Raw genomic sequence first — 19,872 nt, 5'->3', positions numbered from 1 at the left:
CTGTATATCAGCAACAAAACTTCTGAAATGGAAATGAGGAAAAACACCCCATTCACAATATCCTCAAAAAAAATAAAATACTTGGGAATCAACCTAACAAAAGAGGTGAAAGACTTATACAATGAAAACTACAGAACCCTAATGAGAGAAATAGAAGAAGATCTTAGAAGATGGAAAAATATACCGTGTTCATGGATAGGCAGAACTAACATCATCAAAATGGCGATATTACCAAAGGTTCTCTATAGGTTTAATGCAATGCCAATCAAAATCCCAACGGCATTTCTTGTAGAAATAGATAAAGTAATTATGAAATTCATATGGAAAAATACAAGACCCAGAATAGCAAAAACAACTCTAAGCAGGAAGTGTGAATCAGGCGGTATAGCAATACCAGACCTCAAACTATACTACAGAGCAATAGTAACAAAAACAGCATGGTACTGGTACCAAAACAGGCGGGTGGACCTATGGTACAGAGTAGAGGACACAGAAACCAATCCACAAAACTACAACTATCTTATATTTGATAAAGGGGCTAAAAGCATGAAATGGAGGAAGGATAGCATCTTCAACAAATGGTGCTGGGAAAACTGGAAATCCATATGCAACAAAATGAAATTGAATCCCTTTCTCTCTCCATGCACAAAAGTTAACTCAAAATGGATCAAGGAGCTTGATATCAAATCAGAGACACGGCGTCTGATACAAGAAAAAGTTGGCTACGATCTACATACTGTGGAGTCGGGCTCCAAATTCCTCAATAAGGACACCCCTAGCACAAGAGTTAATAACTAGAATCAACAAATGGGACTTACTCAAACTAAAAAGTTTTTTCTCAGCAAAAGAAACAATGAGAGAGGTAAATAGGGAGCCTACATCCTGGGAACAAATCTTTACTCCTTGCACTTCAGATAGAGCCCTAATATCCAGAGTATACAAAGAACTCAAAAAATTAAACAATAAGAAAACGAAGAACCCAATCAACAAATGGGCCAAGGACCTGAACAGACGCTTCTCAGAGGAGGACATACAATCAATCAATAAGTACATGAAAAAATGCTCACCATCTCTAGCAGTCAGAGAAATGCAAATCAAAACCACCCTAAGATACCATCTCACTCCAGTAAGATTGGCAGCCATTATGAAGTCAAACAACAACAAGTGCTGGCGAGGATGTGGGGAAAAGGGTACACTTGTACACTGCTGGTGGGACTGCAAATTGGTGCAGCCAATTTGGAAAGCAGTATGGAGATTTCTTGGAAAGCTGGGAATGGAGCCACCATTTGACCCAGCTATTCCCCTTCTCGGTCTATTCCCTAAAGACCTAAAAAGAGCATGCTACAGGGACACTGCTACATCGATGTTCATAGCAGCACAATTCACAATAGCAAGACTGTGGAACCAACCTAGATGTCCTTCAATAGACGAATGGATTAAAAAAATGTGGCAGTTATACACAATGGAATATTACTCTGCATTAAAAAATGACAAAATCATAGAATTTGCAGGAAATGGATGGAATTAGAACAGATTATGCTAAATGAAGCTAGCCAATCCCTAAAAAACAAATGCCAAATGTTTTCTTTGATATAAGGAGAGTAACTAAGAATAGAGTTGGGAGGAAGAGCATGAGAAGAAGATTAACATTAAACAGGGGTGAGAGGTGGGAGGGAAAAGGAAAGAGAAGGGAAATTGCATGGAAATGGAAGGAGACCCTCATGGTTTTACAAAATTACATACAAGAGGAAGTGAGGGGAAAGGGGGAAAAAAAACAAGGGGGAGAAATGAATTACAGTTTATGGGGTAGAGAGAGAAGATGGGAGGGGAGGGGATGGGGGATAGTAGAGGATAGGAAAGGCAGCCGAATACAACAGACACTAGTATAGCAATATGTGAAACAGTGGATGTGTAACTGATGTGATGCTGCAATCTGTATACGGGGTAAAAATGGGAGTGCATAACCCACCTGAATCAAAGTGTGAAATATGATTTGTCAAGAACTATGTAATGTTTTGAACAACCAACAACAAAAATTAAAAAAATAAATAAATTTAAAAAAAACATGGTATTGGCATAAAAACAGATATGAAGGCCATTAAAATAGAACACAGAGAGATGAATCCACATAGATACAGTCATCTGATCCTCAAAAAAGGTGCCATAAACATATGTTGAAGAAAAGATAGTCATTTTAATAAGTCCTGAGAAAACTAAATATCCATATATAGAAGAATGAAAATAGACACCCCGCTTTCCCATGCACAAAAATCAACTCAAAATGGATTAAAGACCTAGGAATTAAACCAGAAAGTTTAAGTGCTAGAAGAAAATTTAGGGGCAATATGCCAACATATTGGTGTAGGCACTGACTTCCTCATTAAGACTCCTAAAGCTCAAGAAATTAAATTAAGAATCAATAAGTAGGATGACATATTCAAAAGCTTCTCCACAGCAAAGGAAACAAGAATGAAAAGAGAGCCCTACAAAATGGGGGAAAATCTGCCAGCTACTCTTCCAACAGGTGATTAATATCCAGAATATATAAAGAACTCAAAACAGCACCAAAGATTTAATAACCCAGTCAATAAATGAGCAAAATATCTAAATAGACACTTCTCAAAAGGAGGAATACAACAAGCCAACAAATATTTGAAAAAAAAAAAGTTCAACATCTTTATTAATCAGGCAAATGCAATTAAAAACTACATTGAGATTTCACCTAATTCCAGTTAGAATGACAATCATTAAGAATACAAATAAAAATTAATGGCTGGAAGAATGAAGGGGGAGGTACACTTGTGCATTGTTGGTTGGAATGTGTATTAGCACAACCACTTTGGAAAGCAATATGGAGTTTTAGGAATGGAATGGAACCACAATTCCCAGCTATGTCATTCCTTGGTATTTACCCAAAAGAACTAAAAGCATACTATAATGATATATGCATACCAGTGATTATAGCAATACAGTTCACAATAGCCAAGATATGGAACCAGCCTAGTTGTCCACAGATGAATAGATACAGAAAATGTGACATATATTCACAATGGAGTTTTACTCAGCCATAAAGAAGAATGATATTGTGTCATTTGGAGATAAATGAATGCAATTGGAGAACATAATGCCAAATGAAATAAGCCAGACTCAGAACATCAAGGGTCGAATGTTTTATTTTATATGCAGAAGCTAGAAAGAAAGAAAAAAAAGATGGAAAGTGGGAAGAGTCTCCCAGAAAAATAAGGAAGACCAGTAGATTATTAGAAGTGGGTTGTGGGAAGGGAGTGGGGGAAGTACTAGGAAATGAAATCTACCACATTGTGCTATCTATGTTTATTCATGAATGTACCACAGTTAATCATATACATACATAAAATTATAATACACTAACTAAAATAGCAATAATAAAAGGGAGATTAGTAGAGAAAGCAGATAGAGAAGGAAAGGGAAAGGGGAATGAGATTGATCAAATTATATTATGTGCATGTACAAATATGGCATAATGAATCCCACTATTATATATAATGTATCAATTTTTTAAAAAATGATTGTGTATTAACTGCTATTCTTTAATCAGGGTTAGGTTAAGCAAGAATTGACCATTCGATCAACCTGTTACCTCTTTTTGCCTTTCTTCTCTTTCTGAATCCCCCAATTTGCTCTATTTTCTCCCTCCTCACTCCAGTTTTGTTTTGTTTTGAATGTGAGAATACTGGGCCTAAAGCTTTTGATTTTCAGTAAGCATGGATTGAATTAATTCATACTTGCCAACTCGTAGCTAATCCTGGCTTATGTGTTTCAAAACTCATTAATTTGGACCAAGAAAGCATTTTAAACAATTTAGTCTGCTTTGGAACTACAAAACTGGTTATACTTGAATGGTCACCAAAAATACATGGCTACAAATATATTATGAGAGTGTATTTCTTGGTTCCTTACATTTATTGTTGTTATTTTAATTGAAACAATACTTACAAGTTTCTTCATCACACAGAAAATATTTCAGGTGAGCCTGAAACTACAGTAATGAAGAACAACAGTATAGATAGTGAATTTTATGGGAAAAAAAAAACTTTTAATCCAGGGTATTTAAGCCTTATTTTGGAGTCAGCAAGAATCCACTAAAAATAAATGATGCACCTTTTTTATTTTTTTAAATAAATAACAAATGAAAAAGAGATTGCCATATAAAAAATAGGTTGAGAAACTTCCAGGTTAAAGGAGAATAAAGATACATGCTAACTAAACAGATGCTAGATTAGGTTCTGTAATGGAGAGTTAAAATATAAATGAAAGACAGAAGATACTACTAGGTAAGTTGACAAAAATGGAACATGGATGAGAAATTAGTTAAAAGCTTTATGCTGATGTTAAATTTAATAATAATTTAACATTGATAATTAAGTATTAAAAGAATTTTCTCAATATGTAATAAAATATTCAAGGAAAAAGCGCATGATGTATATCAGATATTCAGGTTTGATTGCATTTTTTTGTTTGTGTGGGGAGAGAGGATATTGCAAATAGATCAAAATGTTAAAATAGATAAATCTGGTTTTCCCATCTATGCAACTTTTCTGCAAGTTCAATTACTTTCAGATAAATACATTTTAAATAGAAAAAGAAAAAAGATAAATGATGACATGACCAGGTATGCATTTTAAGAAAAAGTCTTGTAGCAGCACTGTGGAGAGTGAGACAGAGGAGAGGAGGAGGCTAGGAAAGCTCCTAAGAATTCTGGGTGAGCCAGATGAGAGGGAAAATGGTTCCACACCAAGTATGGGCAGTGGAGATTCAAGAGTAGGGCCCATTTTGAGGAGATTTTCAGAATAAAATGGGTAGAGTCTGGGTGAGAAAGGAAAAGAGGAAATCAGATAGGAGGCCTATTTCTACAGTTAAAATAATAAGATTTCCAATGACGATGCTGCCAGAGGCCCTTTGCCAGCAGGATTAGAGGGTTGCCATAGAGAACCCAGCCTGGGCATTGACAGTTGGAGTCAAAGGCGAGATGGAGAGGCTGGGGTTGCAACTCAGTGATAGAGCACTTGCCTAGCATGTGTGAGGCACTGAGTTCAATTCTCAGCACTACATATAAATAAATTAATTAAACCAAGGTTCATCAACATCTAAAAAAATATATTTAAAAAAAAAAAGGAGAGATGTATTTGGGCAGTAAGAGGAGCTGGACTTCCCCACAGGGAGCTAGAGAGGAAATCCCCTGGCAAGGTAAAGTTCCTGGTATGGCATCACCCAGAGTTTTGTCTGTCATTGAAAGAAAGAAAGAGAGAAAGGAATAGATGGGAAGAGAGAAAGAGGAGGGAAGAGGGGGTGGAAGAAGTAAGCCAATGTGTTGGGGACATTTGGGGGCCACATGTTTTCAAGAATATCAGTGTGTTGTGTAGACTCTTCTGTCTTATGCATAATTATGTATAATCATTCAAATAAAGCACATGAAGCCCCATTTTTTGTCCCCCCTACAAAGAAAAATCTAACAAAAGTGTATACTTAATTAGATGCTTATGTTTTGGACTATGTCTTTATTTTCTTTGACTTTTTAAAATTGCATCCTTCTTTGGCCTTAAATTACCTGGGACAGAGGGAATTTGATCCCTGGAATGAGTTCTCTCTTTGTAGTCTGTCTTTATAGGATATTATAAGAACTTCCAGATTTTAAATCAAGGGTCTAAAAACAGTGAACAAGAAGGCTGGTGAATACTCTTTTGGAGAGTGGAAGGGAAGAAAATGGGACAGATTTTATGGCTTTAGAATACCTATAATATTCTTTGTTCACCCTTTCCTATCTATATATTATCCAAAAGTTACGTTTATTGGACTTAGCACTCTGTGCCCCTCATAGCAGAGCATTATTGGGTACATCAATGGTTAGCACATGCTTTTTAAGTTTTTATAAATGATTACATGAAACAAGGAAAGCCTATTTTTTTCCTGTTTAAAGACTGAAGCATTTCCCTCTATTTCATAGTTTTTAGAGACTCTCAGAATTGATGAGTGAGTATATAAGTAGAGGAATATTATAAAAGCTTTTGTTCATATTTGTATAAAACCAAGTGTTTTCTGAGGTATTGTGATATTAAAATGCCTAGCGCTTTTGGACATTTAACAGTGAAGGAACAATTTCTGCAGGCTTCCCTTGAAACTTTTTTGGCACCTGTTTTTGTACAAAGCACATGATAAGGGCTGAATGCAATACCACATTGCTGGATTGTAAGCCTCCTGGTAACTTAACTCATCTTCCCAGGTCTTAGTGCCAAGAAAAATGCTACGTACCACTGTAATACCTTATATATACTAATTTATTTAGCAACTCTATAAGTTAGTTACCTGCCATTTTTATCCCCATTTTGCAAATAAGAAAACTGGGGCATAAGAAAGAAGATTGACTTTCCCAAAGTTTGTTAGCTAGGCAGCAGAGACTAGGTTCAAACCCAGAAAATCTGAGACTATAATAACAATGTCTAATAATTATACTATGCTGTCCTGCTCAGGATATGACCACTGAAATCATGAATAAATTTCATAATAAAGACATAGACATGAGACAACCCAGAGTAATGAGGTGGTGGTGGTTTTTAGAATTACAGCTTGGATTTTAACACACTTGCTTATCATTAACATTTAAGTTAGTGTCTGTCAAACTTGTGAGTACCTTCCTTTCTGTTCCCTTTCATGCCTTCCAACTGTCAACATTTCCCCCAACCAAAAGGGGCCTGGTTTTGTTTTCAGACCCAGCTCTCAATTTCAAAGACTCATACCATGGTGGGCTGGTAGAGAACGCTGAATGGGGTTAGACGGCCAGTGGAGGTAGGAGTCATGAGCAACAATGGGTTGCGTGGCATTGAAGCCGGCATGACACTTACTCTCCCTGGAAACACTGTCAGACTCAGGAAGTGTGATTTAATTCTGGTTGAGATAATTCCATTTTATACCCTAGAATGGGCTGTCCAAATTCTTTAACAGAATTTTATTTTAAATCTTGCCCTGAGAAGTTCTACCAGTAAATAATTTGGCATGCATTATATGATTTTTGGCTGAACCACACAAAATAGGGGCTTATTCTCTAATCCCCACCTCTTTTTCCCTTAAAAGACCATCAAAAGAGAACCTGAGAACCTTCTGCCCCAATAGAAGATGCCTGGACTGTGGCCCAGCAGCAGTACCCTCAGCAGGATTTACAAGAGAAAGGAAGACTGCAATTTAATCAAAAGAGCCACTGTCATTTTTGAAAGAACATCAGCCATACATAAGCTGCAAAGATTCTGTTCCCAATTCAACTCTCAGAACCATCTTTTGGTTTTGTCATAAGGCAGCCCTAAGACAGAGAAACTAAGAATAACAGTAGCAAATATACATTTGGAACTGGCTGTGATCCAAGTGCTTTGCAGATGTTACCTCCCTCCATGGGGAAGCACCACTCAAGTACTCATTTTCCAGATGAGGAAACAGGCAGAGAGAGGTAAAATAACTAGCCAATGTCGCACAGGAAGCAATGAAACCAGGAATCCATCCCAGGTATTCTGGCTCAGAGTCCATGTTCTCACCACTGTCTTTCCCTTGGACTGTCAATACCTTAGATATTCCATCTTGATTGCAATTAGGCAGAAGCTATTGTTTTCAAGAGACAGGAGGTTCAGTAATTGAACTTGAAAACCTGGAAGTTTAGTATTCTCACTACAGTGACTGAGAATCTTTTCCTTAATAATCTTGGTCAGACAAGATATTTCCTGAATTACCTACTGGATTAAACCTGTTGCACCTGTTTTAAGACTACTCTGGCAGAGGCTTCAGTCTACTGCTGCTTACAGACTGAGCCCTGCCAATAAGGCCCTGCTTACCCAGCCATTACTTCCTTAAAATCCCAGGTAGTGTGTGATACCAAGCATGAGCAGCAAACCATTCCCTTCTTGCTCTTTCAGCAAGGATGGGACACCTTGACTTTGAGTGGCAAAGATGTGGTACCTTATCACCTGCCACCTCCATATTAATGTCTTCCTGTCTCCACCGTCATGTGCCTTCTCTGTGTTATGCCCAAATTCTGTGAATACCATCAGCTGCTCCTCTTTGTTTTTGTTTTTGTTGATTTGTTTTGTTTTTTGAATGTAAAAGAGTAGGGTTTTTCCAAGTGGGAAGAAAAGAGAGTTAACACACACAGGTTGAGAGAGGACCCAATAGTAGGTTGCCCAGCTTCTCTTTAAAAAAGTCATTAGCAGATAATTAAGGAACTGTTAGTCCTAAAGATAGGACTTCTCCCAGGAATACTTGCTTTCTAAGAGAGAAGTAGAAGTCTTAACAGAGGGAGAGGTGCTCTGGCTGAGCTTCCCAATTCTCTCTGGTACTGGGAACCTTGGACTCATTTAATGTTAGCCCCTCAAGAGTTGCTCAGCTGGGCTGCTTGTCCCCAGAGTGGTTTTGATCAAGTCAAGAGCATGGCTCACCAGTACCTTTACTCTTCACTGTTGCTTTCCTCCTTAGCATACACAGACCCCTTTTGCAGGAATAAAAACAGACTGGAAAGGCATGCTTAAAGATTGCTGGCCACTTCCTGTAGTAGAGAACAGAGGTGTTCAAGTGCTACTATGTATCAGAATCATCTGGGATCTTGTTTAAGATGCACATTCCTAGACTTTAGGCTCGGGAATTCTGATTTAGAACAATATTTTTTTATTTGTTTTTGTAGTTATAGATGGATAGCATGCCTTTATTTTATTTGTTTATTTGCTGAGGATCAAACCCAGTGCCTCACAGGTGCAAGGCAAGCACTCTGCCACTGAGCTACAGCCACAGCCCGTAGAACAATATTTTTGATAAGTACCCCTGAGTGAAAGTGATGTAAAATCCTGAGAAACACTATCTACAGTTGCTTCTCTACTTGGTGGCTTCAGTGGTATCCTCTCTGATGTAAAACTGGGATAAACTCATTGTGTCCCCCAGATCCTACCAGTGCTGCTTGTCTTTTGAGGCCACAGTAGGGTGCAGCCAAGCATACTTAACATAAATGAGCTAAATTTTAATAAGAACCTTGAATAAACTCCTAATTTTGGCAAGCAATATTTTCTACTTCTGAAACTTACTAATGGTCTGAGTACTAGGAATTTGAAAAAATGTGGTAGACAATTAAAGGAAAACAACCTTTGAAAGCTTGAGTGCACAGAATAAAGCACATGTTTTCTGGAGGATCTTAGCAGCTTATTCAAGATGTGGAATGCAAAATTGGCTCCAAAGTACATGTTCTTTGACCATACCAGGAACACAGCAAATTAATGCATCTCAGTTTGTCAAATTCTGTCTTCTTGCTTCTGTTTCATTGTCTTTAAGTATATGTACTTATCTTCTTCTATACCTGTATATTTATATTTCTGTCTTTAAGTACAATGTATATATCTGCCTTTTACTCTATATTTCTCTCCCTCTCCCACTCCTTCTTCCCCTCCCTCTCCCTGTCTTGTCTTTCCCTATTCCCTCTCTCCCTTCCCCCTCCCCCTTCCCTCTCCCCCTCCCCCTCCCCCTCCCTCTCTCCTCCCCCTTTCCTCTCCCCCTCCCCCTTCCCTCTCCCCCTCCCCCTCCCCCCTTCCCTCTCCCCCTCCTCCCATCAGGCAACCAGAATCTCTCAAATGTCCTTATATATCTGATTCATAATTAAGGAATTAGATAATCCTCTATAAAAATGATTGAACCTTTTTATAGTCAAAAATATTCTGCACATAAAATGTTCAAGGAAAGCTGCAGACCAGCAGTTTCCAACAAGATAGAAATATAACAGGTACAAAAAGTAAGGAAAGGATCGGGAGAGGGAGGAAGGGAGGGAAAGAGGACATACTAGGGATTGAAATGGAACAAACTATGTTATATGCATTTTTGAGTATGTCAAATGAACCCTACTGATATATATAAATACAATGTACTAATAAATATTTTTTAAAAATTTAAGAAGGGTCACAGGGGAAAATATCACTTTCCTACTTAAGAAAGTTCCTTAACAGAAGTCAGTTATATAATCACTTTGAATTTAAGCCAATTCTTCCTGTTTAGAAAGGATATTCCCTGTTCTTTTGAAAATGTTAACTATTTCACTATTTTTGGAAAAGCTTTCCTAGTCTAATAGCTTGTGACAATCTGCCACTGAGTTCTCTATCAAAACTATAAAATGTTAACAGCAATTGCCATGATGTAAACTTCAATTAAATTTTCTGTGTCATTATCTGCCCTGGAGCCTCTTTGCCTTAAACCTCTATCCACTAACACAGGATGGTTGGTGAGCTAGTGTGGTATAGAGGAGAACCCTGAAAAAAGCTTGGGTTTGAGTATCAGCTAACTCACTAACCAGCTATGTGATTTTGCATAGATGACTTAATTTCTCTGTGCCTTAGTCTCTGTGTCTAAAAAATGATTTTAGCAATATCTACCTCACAAGACTATATTGTAGGGTTTAAATGAGATGTGGTGAAGCCTCCCCACCCACTCATCTGAGGTTTCACTTTCTGCAATTTCAGTTACTTGTGGTCAACTATGTCTGAAAATACTAAACGGAAAATTCCAGAAATAATCCATAAGTTTTAAATTGTGTACTGTTATGAGTAACATGATCAAATCTTGCATTATCCCCTTCTGTCCTGCCCAGGACTTGAATCATCCCTTTGTTCCAGTGTATCCATGCTGTATACACTTCCCCCTAATAATGACTTAGTGGCCCCCTTTGTTATCACAATTACTGTTATAATATTATAGTGCTTGTGTTAAAATAACACTTATTTTTCTTAAATTTGGCCCCAAATCTCATGAGCTGTGATGCTAATATTTTTGATATGCCAAAGAGAAGCCATAAAGTGTTTCCTTTGAGTAAAAAGGTAAAAGTTTTGACTTAATAAAAAAAGAAAAAAACTTTTGTACTGGGGTTGCTACGGTCTACAGTATATTGCTATAATTGTTCTATTTTATTATTAGTTGTTGGTAACCTCTTACTGTGCCTAATTTATGAATTAAACTTTGTCATGTGTTATGTGTATATAGGAAAAGCATAGCATATAGCGAGTTCATTACTGTCTGTGGTTTCTAGCATCCACTGGATGTCTTGGAACATGTACCCACAGATAAAAGAGAAACTACTATAATTATGCAAAATGCCTCACTTTAGGCTCTGTGCCTAGCAAGTAGTGGGTGCCCAGTAAATGTCAATCTCTTTCCTTCCTCCACAAACTAAAGGGAGTAGATTGAACTATATGATTCTTTGAGACTGCATCTAGCTTTGGATCTCTGCTTCTGAGAGCTCTGCTTAATATAGAGTGTGGAGAAAACAAAAGGAAAAAATACTGGATTTGTAGGGTTCAAAGACCTTGGTGAAAACATTTTAGTGGCTTGAAAATACAATGAAAACAAACAAAAAAAGACCAAGAAGGCAGGAAATCGTCACTTGGACCATTTGGTTCAGAGAACAGGAAAACTGAAAGATTGAGTTTCCTCAACTGAAAGTAGAAGGTTGGGAAAACAATGGTTTGCCTGACGATGGTCTTTAACAATAATGCTAAGCAGGCATGGTCTAATTTTATTTTTTGGAACCGGGGATTGAATCCAGGAGTACTTTACCACTGAGCCCTCACTAAATTGTTGAGGCTAGTCTCAAACTTGTGATACTCCCACTTCAGTCTCCAGAGTCACTGTGCTGACCCTTCTGACAAAAAAGTTTTAAGTTTTTATTTTATTTATGTATTTATTTTTTATGATAGAACTTCAGGGTAAGGAAATGAACTACCGACTTAATACGGGCCCTGTTTCCCATATAAGGGTAAAATAGCCCGTTTGAAATTAGTAAGATCAGGCTTGTTCATCATGTTATGGCCATAGACTTTCAAGGCTATTTGGTTACAGGCTGAGAAGTACACTACAAAGGCACCACAGATAAGGAACTGAGAAAGCTCCTGAATCCTTCAGTCATCTACCATCTGTGGAAATTCAGAAAATATTGTTCTTGGAAATCAAGTGCCTTTTATCATTTTTCATACAAGTATCACTTGGAGTTGATCAACCAGGGAAAACATATGGCTAGAAGATAAAGAGACCAAAATGGATGATTGTATTACTTTTATCCAGTATTTTTAGTTTTGCTCTGCATGGCTATTAGCCTCACCTTCCCATGTTTTCTCTTGGCTCATCTTCAAGTACATGATCTCTGACCTATAACCAACCCAGATCTCAAAAGTCTTGGCCCAGATTCTGTAAGGGGGGGGGGGGGTTCTACTGGATAAGGAATTTAGTTCAGACTATTCAAGTTAAATATGTCTTTTCATACATGCAAATGTTTCAGCCAATGGGACTTGACCTGTGGTGACCCAAATCTACAGAACAGCAGTCCTGTTATAAATGTTCTTAATCCTTGATCTGTCTTCATCTACAACCCTGACTTCCTGTTTGTAGTATGTAACCCCTGTCCTCCTGTTTTCTAGACCCATGACTTAAATTATCTTTAGTACATCTCTTAGACTTCCCGCTCTGGGAGAAGTTTATTTATTGATTTGATAATTCATCCAACAGATACTATTGAATACCTACTGGTTAGTGTTATGGATGGTCAGAGCCAGTCAGAGGTAGACAAAGGACTGTGTCAATTAGTATGCTCTTTATTGCCAGTGGCAGAAATCCTGATTCAGAATGGCTTCAGCAAAAATGGAATGTATTCCCTCACATACCTGACAAGTCTACAGAGAGATCTGGTTTCCTTCAAGCACAGCTGGGTTCATGGATCTTAAATACTGCCTTTCAGACATGGCCTGTCTTCATCTCTCTGCTCTCTGCTTTGTAATGGCTTCATTTTCAAGCTCTCCACATGGTCACAAGCAAAATGTTAACAGTGCCAGGTTCACATCCTCCTGGGTTCCAGACCAATAAAAAAGGTGCTGCTCTCTCAGAAGCCCCAGCAAATGGCCTACTAAGTGTATGAGTTTCTGACTGGATTATGTACTCTTCCCTGAACTGGAGACTTTTGATGCTGTGATTGGTCAGACAGGAGTCATATGTCCTCTCATATTAGTCAGATGAGGATTCGAACACCTAAATTGGGAGCAAGGGATGTAGTGGTTCTCGTAAGAAAAAGGTGTACAGATGTGGGATGATTGAAGGAATAAATAAAAACTGTGAGTTAACAGACATTATGGCAGTCAGGTGTTTATGTTAAGTATATATGGTAGAGTTTCAAATGGTCTATCAAAGGGGGGATGGTGTTGGACTCCATATAGGATAGACAAAGAAAGATTCACTGTTTCGTTACCCACTTGCTCTTTTCTATCCTTCACTTTTTTTCCAGCCTATTTTGTTCTACATGCAGAGTATAGATTGTTCTAGAAATGGACCCTATCTATAAGTAGCTTACAGAGTAATGAGGAAGAGAGATGGCCAGGGCAGTGGTCCTGTATTCATTAAGAATGTATGTCTTCAGAAATGAAAATATGAAGAAAAATTGCTTTGTTTTGTTTATTAAAATTGAAGAGACATATCCAACCTTAATGTTGTTTAACATCATCTTTATCCAGGCTGTCTCAATGAACGTTTTTGTTCGATGCTTGGACTAAGTCGCTCTGGTATGTTTCTTTGAATAACAAAAACTTCACAACCCACATTTTTTTAATTTAATTTGCTTTCTGCAACTCAAAGTTAAAACCTGTGCTTGATTAAAAGTGGTTTTCCTTAAGATTAGTTGGCTTTTTTTCTTTCTGATAGTGCTGAGGATCACGCAGTACATGCTAGACAAGTGTTCTACTACTGAACTACATACACATCCACCCGCCCCTTTTTTTTCAATTCTCGGTTTGTGATTCTGTGGTTTTATCGTAGCTGGGACTTTCATAGTAAGGTGTCTCAAAATATGGAAACATAGAACTGGGATAAGCAAGAAAAATTATTTTTAATTTCTACTTTTACCTTAACAGTTTCTACTTTTGTTCTGTCCCAGGTTGTTGATGTGTCTCCCACCAATACCCAATCTTGTACCATCATCTCCATCAATGTATATATAGCTTGTGTATAGGGGGTCAACCAGTTGTTGAAATGAACACATATGGATATATACATTTTTAAAAAGCAGTAAATATGAAGATTTTTTGTGACATTCAAGATTCAACAGTCCTTATATTCTTATTTAACTGTAGTTTTTATTTTGTTCTGTACTATTAAAAAGAAGATTGAGAAGAACAACACAAATAATCCAAGGATTAGGAAATACATTAATACAATGGTTGTCAACCAGAGACATTTGGCAGTGCTTGGAGTAATTCTTGATTGTCTCGACTACTGGAATCTTGTGGACAGGGGCCAGGGATGCTGCTAAACATCCTGTGATGCACTGGACAGGCTTCACACTAAAAACAAACTACCTACATAGTCCAGAATGTCCACATTTTTAGAATTCTAAGCCTTGAAGAATTTAGAACAAGTCTGTAATTGAGACGTAAGACAAATTAGATGCAAATTAATTATAGGATCATAGAATCCTGAAACTGTCAGGGGAGTTATTTTAGTTCAGTCCTACCCATCCATCCCACCCCACCTTGGTTTTTTAGATAGGATAACTGATTCACATAGGAAAAAAAGTGCCCTGAAGCAATGTAGTTTCTTCATCTCCTAAACACGTGATCAGGCAACTTGCCCAATCTCTGTGTGCCTCACTTTCCTCATCTGCAAAAAAGAACTAATAAAATATGTTTCAATGATTTCCATGAGAATTAATTAAAATAGAACATGTAAAGTATTTTAGTACAGTAACTGACCATAGTGAGTTGTTTATAAATAATGCTGGTGATTGTCATTATTTCTGTTGGCCAAGGTCACAGAACTAGTTTGCTCTCTAACACTGCTCTCCCAACTGTTCTATGACTTATCTTGAAAGTCTATTAACAAAGGTTATAGCTGGGCTTAGTGGCATCTGCCTATACTCCCAGCTACTCAGGAGACTGAGGCAGAAGGCTTGCCAGTTCAATACCAGTCTGGGCAAGTTAGTAAGATACTGTCTTGAAAGGAAAGGTTGGGGGGTGGAGGAGGAAAGAAAGAAAAGAAGAAAGAAAAATCATAGGGGAAATTAAAGATATGTCTGGAAGGCAGCATTGAGTTGCTGTAATTCAAGAGAAAGACTCTATAAATGTTCTGCATGAAAGAAAGGGGGTTTACAGTGAAGATAGGAAGATCCCACCTAAAACTGTCTCTTCCCAAAGCTGTGTGAATGGGTTCCTCCATGGAGCCTGGACCAGATGACCTTTATCAAACTTTTATAGTTTTGACCATGTTCACAGGGAGTCAGGATGTCTGTTTCTCTGTCATTGGTCAGTCTGGGAGAACCCCTAAAATGCTGGGATGGCTAAACATTGTATCTGAAGACCCTTCCCACTGTCAGATTCTCTGATGTCTGATAAGTTTTGTGGACTATGTACTGTAAAGATCATGTGCCATTTTAGATCATGCTCAATAGGCATGTTACAGACAACCACAAACCTCCTGTTTTATGGTTTGTGACGTAAAATGCTTTATTAGGTTTTACTAATTTAGTCAACAGGAACATATAATTAAGATATTGTATAAATTTTTTCCTCTGAAAATAGTAATAAATTATCTTACCAACAATTTTATGAAATAGGTTTTCTCTCATTTCCTCAAAGACATAAAAATTCTTTGCAGTTGCTCTATGAGTTGAATTTTTATTTCCCTTGTTAGATTATTCAACTATTTTTTAACCATTGGCTTTCTATAAAAATTAGCAGAATTCCAAAAATGTTAAAACTCTTCCATATAACAGGCATACAATAAATCCTCTCAAGGGAAAGTCTAATTCATGTGATAGCCCTCTCTTGAATATCCCATGTAGGCTGAAACCCCCAAATGATTTCACATCCTACAAAAATATCCTATGTCATAGTCACTTAAAGATGTTCTCTCCTATATCAGGATCAAGTTAATACAGGAAAGAAAACTAAATGAATCTGTTTATTATATCTGTTTTCTTTATATTTGTTTGACATTCAAGATCCATGAAGCGGAGAAGAGCAACACATGCATCTGTCCCCTGAGTGCTGAGTGAGCCCCAGGCACTGGGCTAGAAGTTAGAGGTTAAGTTATTTGCCCCAAGTCACACAGTTGGTAAGCACGAACAACAAGACGGTACATCTCCACAGGGCTCCTCAGTGCAGAGGCTTCAACACACAGTTTGCTACATCCTGGTTCTTCACAAGGAAAGACTTATTGGACTAATAAATCCCCATGAAGATCAGACTGTTCTTAATATAGAATGCATCACTTAAATTAGTCTTCTGTATTTTAATTTGACTTTCACCATTTTTTTAAGGTGTTGTGTAATGGACCAGGAACATGTATTCCTATCTGCATATCTGCCCTTCTCCTTGGAATACTAGGAGTGAAGAAAGTGATCATCGTCTATGTTGAGAGCATCTGCCGAGTAGAAACTTTATCCCTCTCTGGGAAGATTCTGTTTCATCTCTCAGATCACTTCATTGTTCAGTGGCCGACTCTTAAGGAGAAGTATCCCAAATCTGTGTACCTGGGGCGAATTGTTTGACAAATGGCAAGTTACTTTAGAATTTTGCATTTAATAATAATTACCATAAAATGTTTATGGTAAAGTCTTCTGAAAGTCCTGAGAATTATTGATGGTCATGAGTAAAAAATGTACAGATAATTCAGTGAAGAACCTGAGGCTTCTCTTATGACAGATATTAATAAACAGTACCCATCAAAAGTTTATGCATCTATATATCAAGTAACTTTTAGATAAAAGTATGTAGTACTACCTGCAAGCTTTCTTTTGACTGTAAATAGTGGTATTTTTTTCCCCTCAATCTAAATATAGTTTGTGTGATTAACAACATTTCCTGTTCTATAGCTTTAAAAAAAAAAAAGTTTTCTGATTTATATAAAGAAAAGAAAAAGATATTTCTTATTTTTTTTTTTCAGAAACAACAGACTTTATTTCCTGTATGGAAGCAGTGATGTCCCCAGTGAGTTCTTTCGGCATAAAGGAAGCAGTAATATTAAATTGGCTTCATGACAATTTGCACTCCACAGGCTTCCAGAACCTTGAGCATAAACCAGCATTTTTTTTTCATTCTTCAGTCTTATTTTATGAGTAGTTGGCCTCAATCCACAGTATCTTCTTAAATCTCTTTTTTAATTGTTAAAATATATTAAAATGTGACCATTGTTGTAGTAATAAAAACATAATTCTACTTACCAGGAATCTAAACTCAAAACACTGTTTAAAACGTTTAAGTAGCTTTCTCCGTCATTTTGACTGTACTTAGTCCTGCTACCATCTATATTTACTATATACATTGATAATGTATGTGCTATATGCCAGATACTCTTCTAAGCACTTTTCAAATATTGTCTTACTTAAGCTAATAAAAACGTGATGAGACTACTAGAGACTAGAGGCTATTATTATACCCATTTTACAAATGACTTCTCCAGGATCACATTCCTAGTAAGTGGCAAAACCAGGATTTAAGCCGAAGTAGACTGGTTTGGTCAGTTTCATAGGTATGTGGCCTGTGTAGTCACATAGGGTCCCACACTTTGGAGAGGCCTCACACTTGGTTTAATACTCTGCTATCCACTCTCTTAGATTTCTTAGAAATTTATCTTTCGTTAGTTAGTTTCATTGTTATTTTGTGGTGCTGGGATAGAACCCAGGGCCTTCTGCATGGTAGGCAAGCAAGCACTGTACCACTGACCTACATCTCCAGTTCACTTAGTAATTTTTAAACATGGGACTCACAGATTATGTGGCTGGTCCTGCCTGAGATTTTGTGCTCCTAATGGTGCCGTGTCTTCTACAACAGAAGTTCCTCAGTAACCAGATTCTTGTCCCCTCTCTATGAGCTCTGCTCCTTTAATAAAGCAGCAAAAAATGAGAAGACCTTCACTTGTAATATTTGTGTTCATATTTTTTTCCTCAAGTCTTTTTTTGTCTAAGTATGATATAAACCTAATAAAGAATTAGTCAGTGATTAATAAAGAGATTGAATTGTACTTAAAAGAGGCATTATCGCCCAAGGTGATATAAACTTAAAATGCTGAGGTGATCTAGAATTTCTTATTCTATTAGAAAAACTTCTCTGAGTCAAGTAATGTAAGCATATCTGTCCTCAAGATTTTTTCCTAGCTTTTTAGCTGGAGAAATGTAGCAGAAGACATCTCAGAATGATGAGAACACTTTGCCACCTAGATTCAGTTGCCATGGATAAGCCAAATGGTGAGATACTGTAATTAATTTTAATCCTGAAATCTTAGATGCCGGCTCTGTTTCCACTGACCTACAGACCTGGAGTATCATACAAGAGAAAAACAAGGATTGAGACAAAATAAGCCTCTATTTTTCTAGAGAGAAAGTAATTTTTCAGTAACAACATGTGCATTTGATTCATGCTTTAATCTTCCTCTGTTCTGTGCTTTGTTCCCAAATGGCCCTATATAGATGGTTGAGCAGAGAAATTAAACTGTATTCAGTTCAGTTCAGTTAATGTTCAGTGCTATGGGACAGCTTCCCCAGCCCTACAGGTAATCTGACTACAGAGACTCTAGAAGCCAGAGTTTATAGTGATCAGACCAGAGAGAATCGTACAAAGGATTTTTTTCCAGAAACATATACCCCAGATGTTTTGCAGACTGTTAACTCAGACAGTGGCTAGCCTGGAATGTCAGGGAAAGAATCTGTGTGTTATATCACTAAAAGTTTAGAAATATTTTCCCCAGTTCAGGCTGCTGTGCATACATTCAGAGCCAACTGAGGCATGTATTAAATCTTCCTGGCTCAGTTCCAGGTTATTTGGTAAACAAGTGCATTCTCTACTCTGTGTTGTTGTTATAGCTGATTCAAGTTTTCAAGGTCACTAGTAGAGGGAGCTGGATTTAGGTTACAATAGGGGGCATAGTTTACCTGCTCTGCATTTCTGTGCCATCTCAGCTCACACTGAAGATCAGCAGTTAGCATGGAATTTCCAATTTCACTTAAAACACTGTGGGATGCAACTTTTACTGTAAGAGACTATTTATGAAAAATTAACTGAATCAGCCTTCAAATGAGAGGCAGGGAAACCGCACATCCTGCCCACACCTACTTCCCTGGAAGATTTTTATCTACAGTTCAGCTATCCAAAAAGGTCTTAGCAGATTGCCAGGTCAGAAGGTCCAGTTATTTCAAATAGGATGCCCTAAAGTCATGACAGGAAGCTTTAGCCTGGAACGAAGAGTGCTGTGAAACCATGTCAACAAGAGAAATGTGGTACAATTACAAATTGAATAGCAAGAGGTCTTGTTAGAAGGGGGATGACCCAGGCTTCCCCTCATAAAGACAACTTGAAACACATTGTTTATTTTACTTTCCGAAAGTTATATGATAGGTTAAATTGGCACACATGCCTCCTTACTGTGTGTGGTTCCTTACACCAAATCAGTGCTTTATTTTTCAGAAAATCTCTATCCCCTAAAAGGCATTTGAAGGCAGTGTATATTAAGAATCTCTTACCACTAAAAAGAACAATGTCATAAGCGTTCAAGAAAATTGTCCTTCTCCATGCAGGTCAGTGTTTGGGATGTTGAGGGGTTTCTTCCCATGATTTCAACCTTAACACAATGGGCAGACACCCAAATCTGAACTTTCTTCTATTCAGGACATCACTCCACTCTAGCACTCTAAAAACAAATATCTGCAATTGTGTCCTTGTTGCCAACTCATTTTAAACATGGATTTGACAAAACTCCTCCTTTTCCCTCCGGAATAGTTAACTGGTATCAGCTCGCTAACCTCTGTCATATCCCTCAGATAACAAACTTTGGAATCATTTTATTTTCTCAGTCTTTCCT

The 19,872-nt window shown here is 37.5% G+C and overlaps 1 protein-coding gene across 1 annotated transcript in view; it reads left to right on the top strand.

Annotated features, from left to right (window-relative positions):
• Alg14 (ALG14 UDP-N-acetylglucosaminyltransferase subunit) overlaps window positions 1-17,428 on the top strand; it is a 93,059-nt gene extending 75,631 nt beyond the window's left edge. Inside the window, exons 4-5 of the mRNA XM_046462171.2 lie at window positions 16,337-16,573; window positions 16,963-17,428. Of these exons, the coding sequence (XP_046318127.1) occupies window positions 16,337-16,567 (231 nt within the window). The 3' untranslated portion in view covers window positions 16,568-16,573; window positions 16,963-17,428. The remainder of the gene's footprint in view (window positions 1-16,336; window positions 16,574-16,962) is intronic.
• Window positions 17,429-19,872: the final 2,444 nt, after the last annotated feature.

Source organism: Marmota monax, unplaced genomic scaffold (assembly GCF_021218885.2).
Source record: "Marmota monax isolate L192 unplaced genomic scaffold, Marmota_monax_Labrador192_F-V1.1 WCK01_AAM20220418_F8-fsc00070, whole genome shotgun sequence".
NCBI classification, from domain to species: Eukaryota; Metazoa; Chordata; class Mammalia; order Rodentia; family Sciuridae; genus Marmota; species Marmota monax.
The sequence above is the reverse complement of the archived record's forward strand: the minus strand, read 5'-3'. Positions and strand labels throughout refer to the sequence as shown.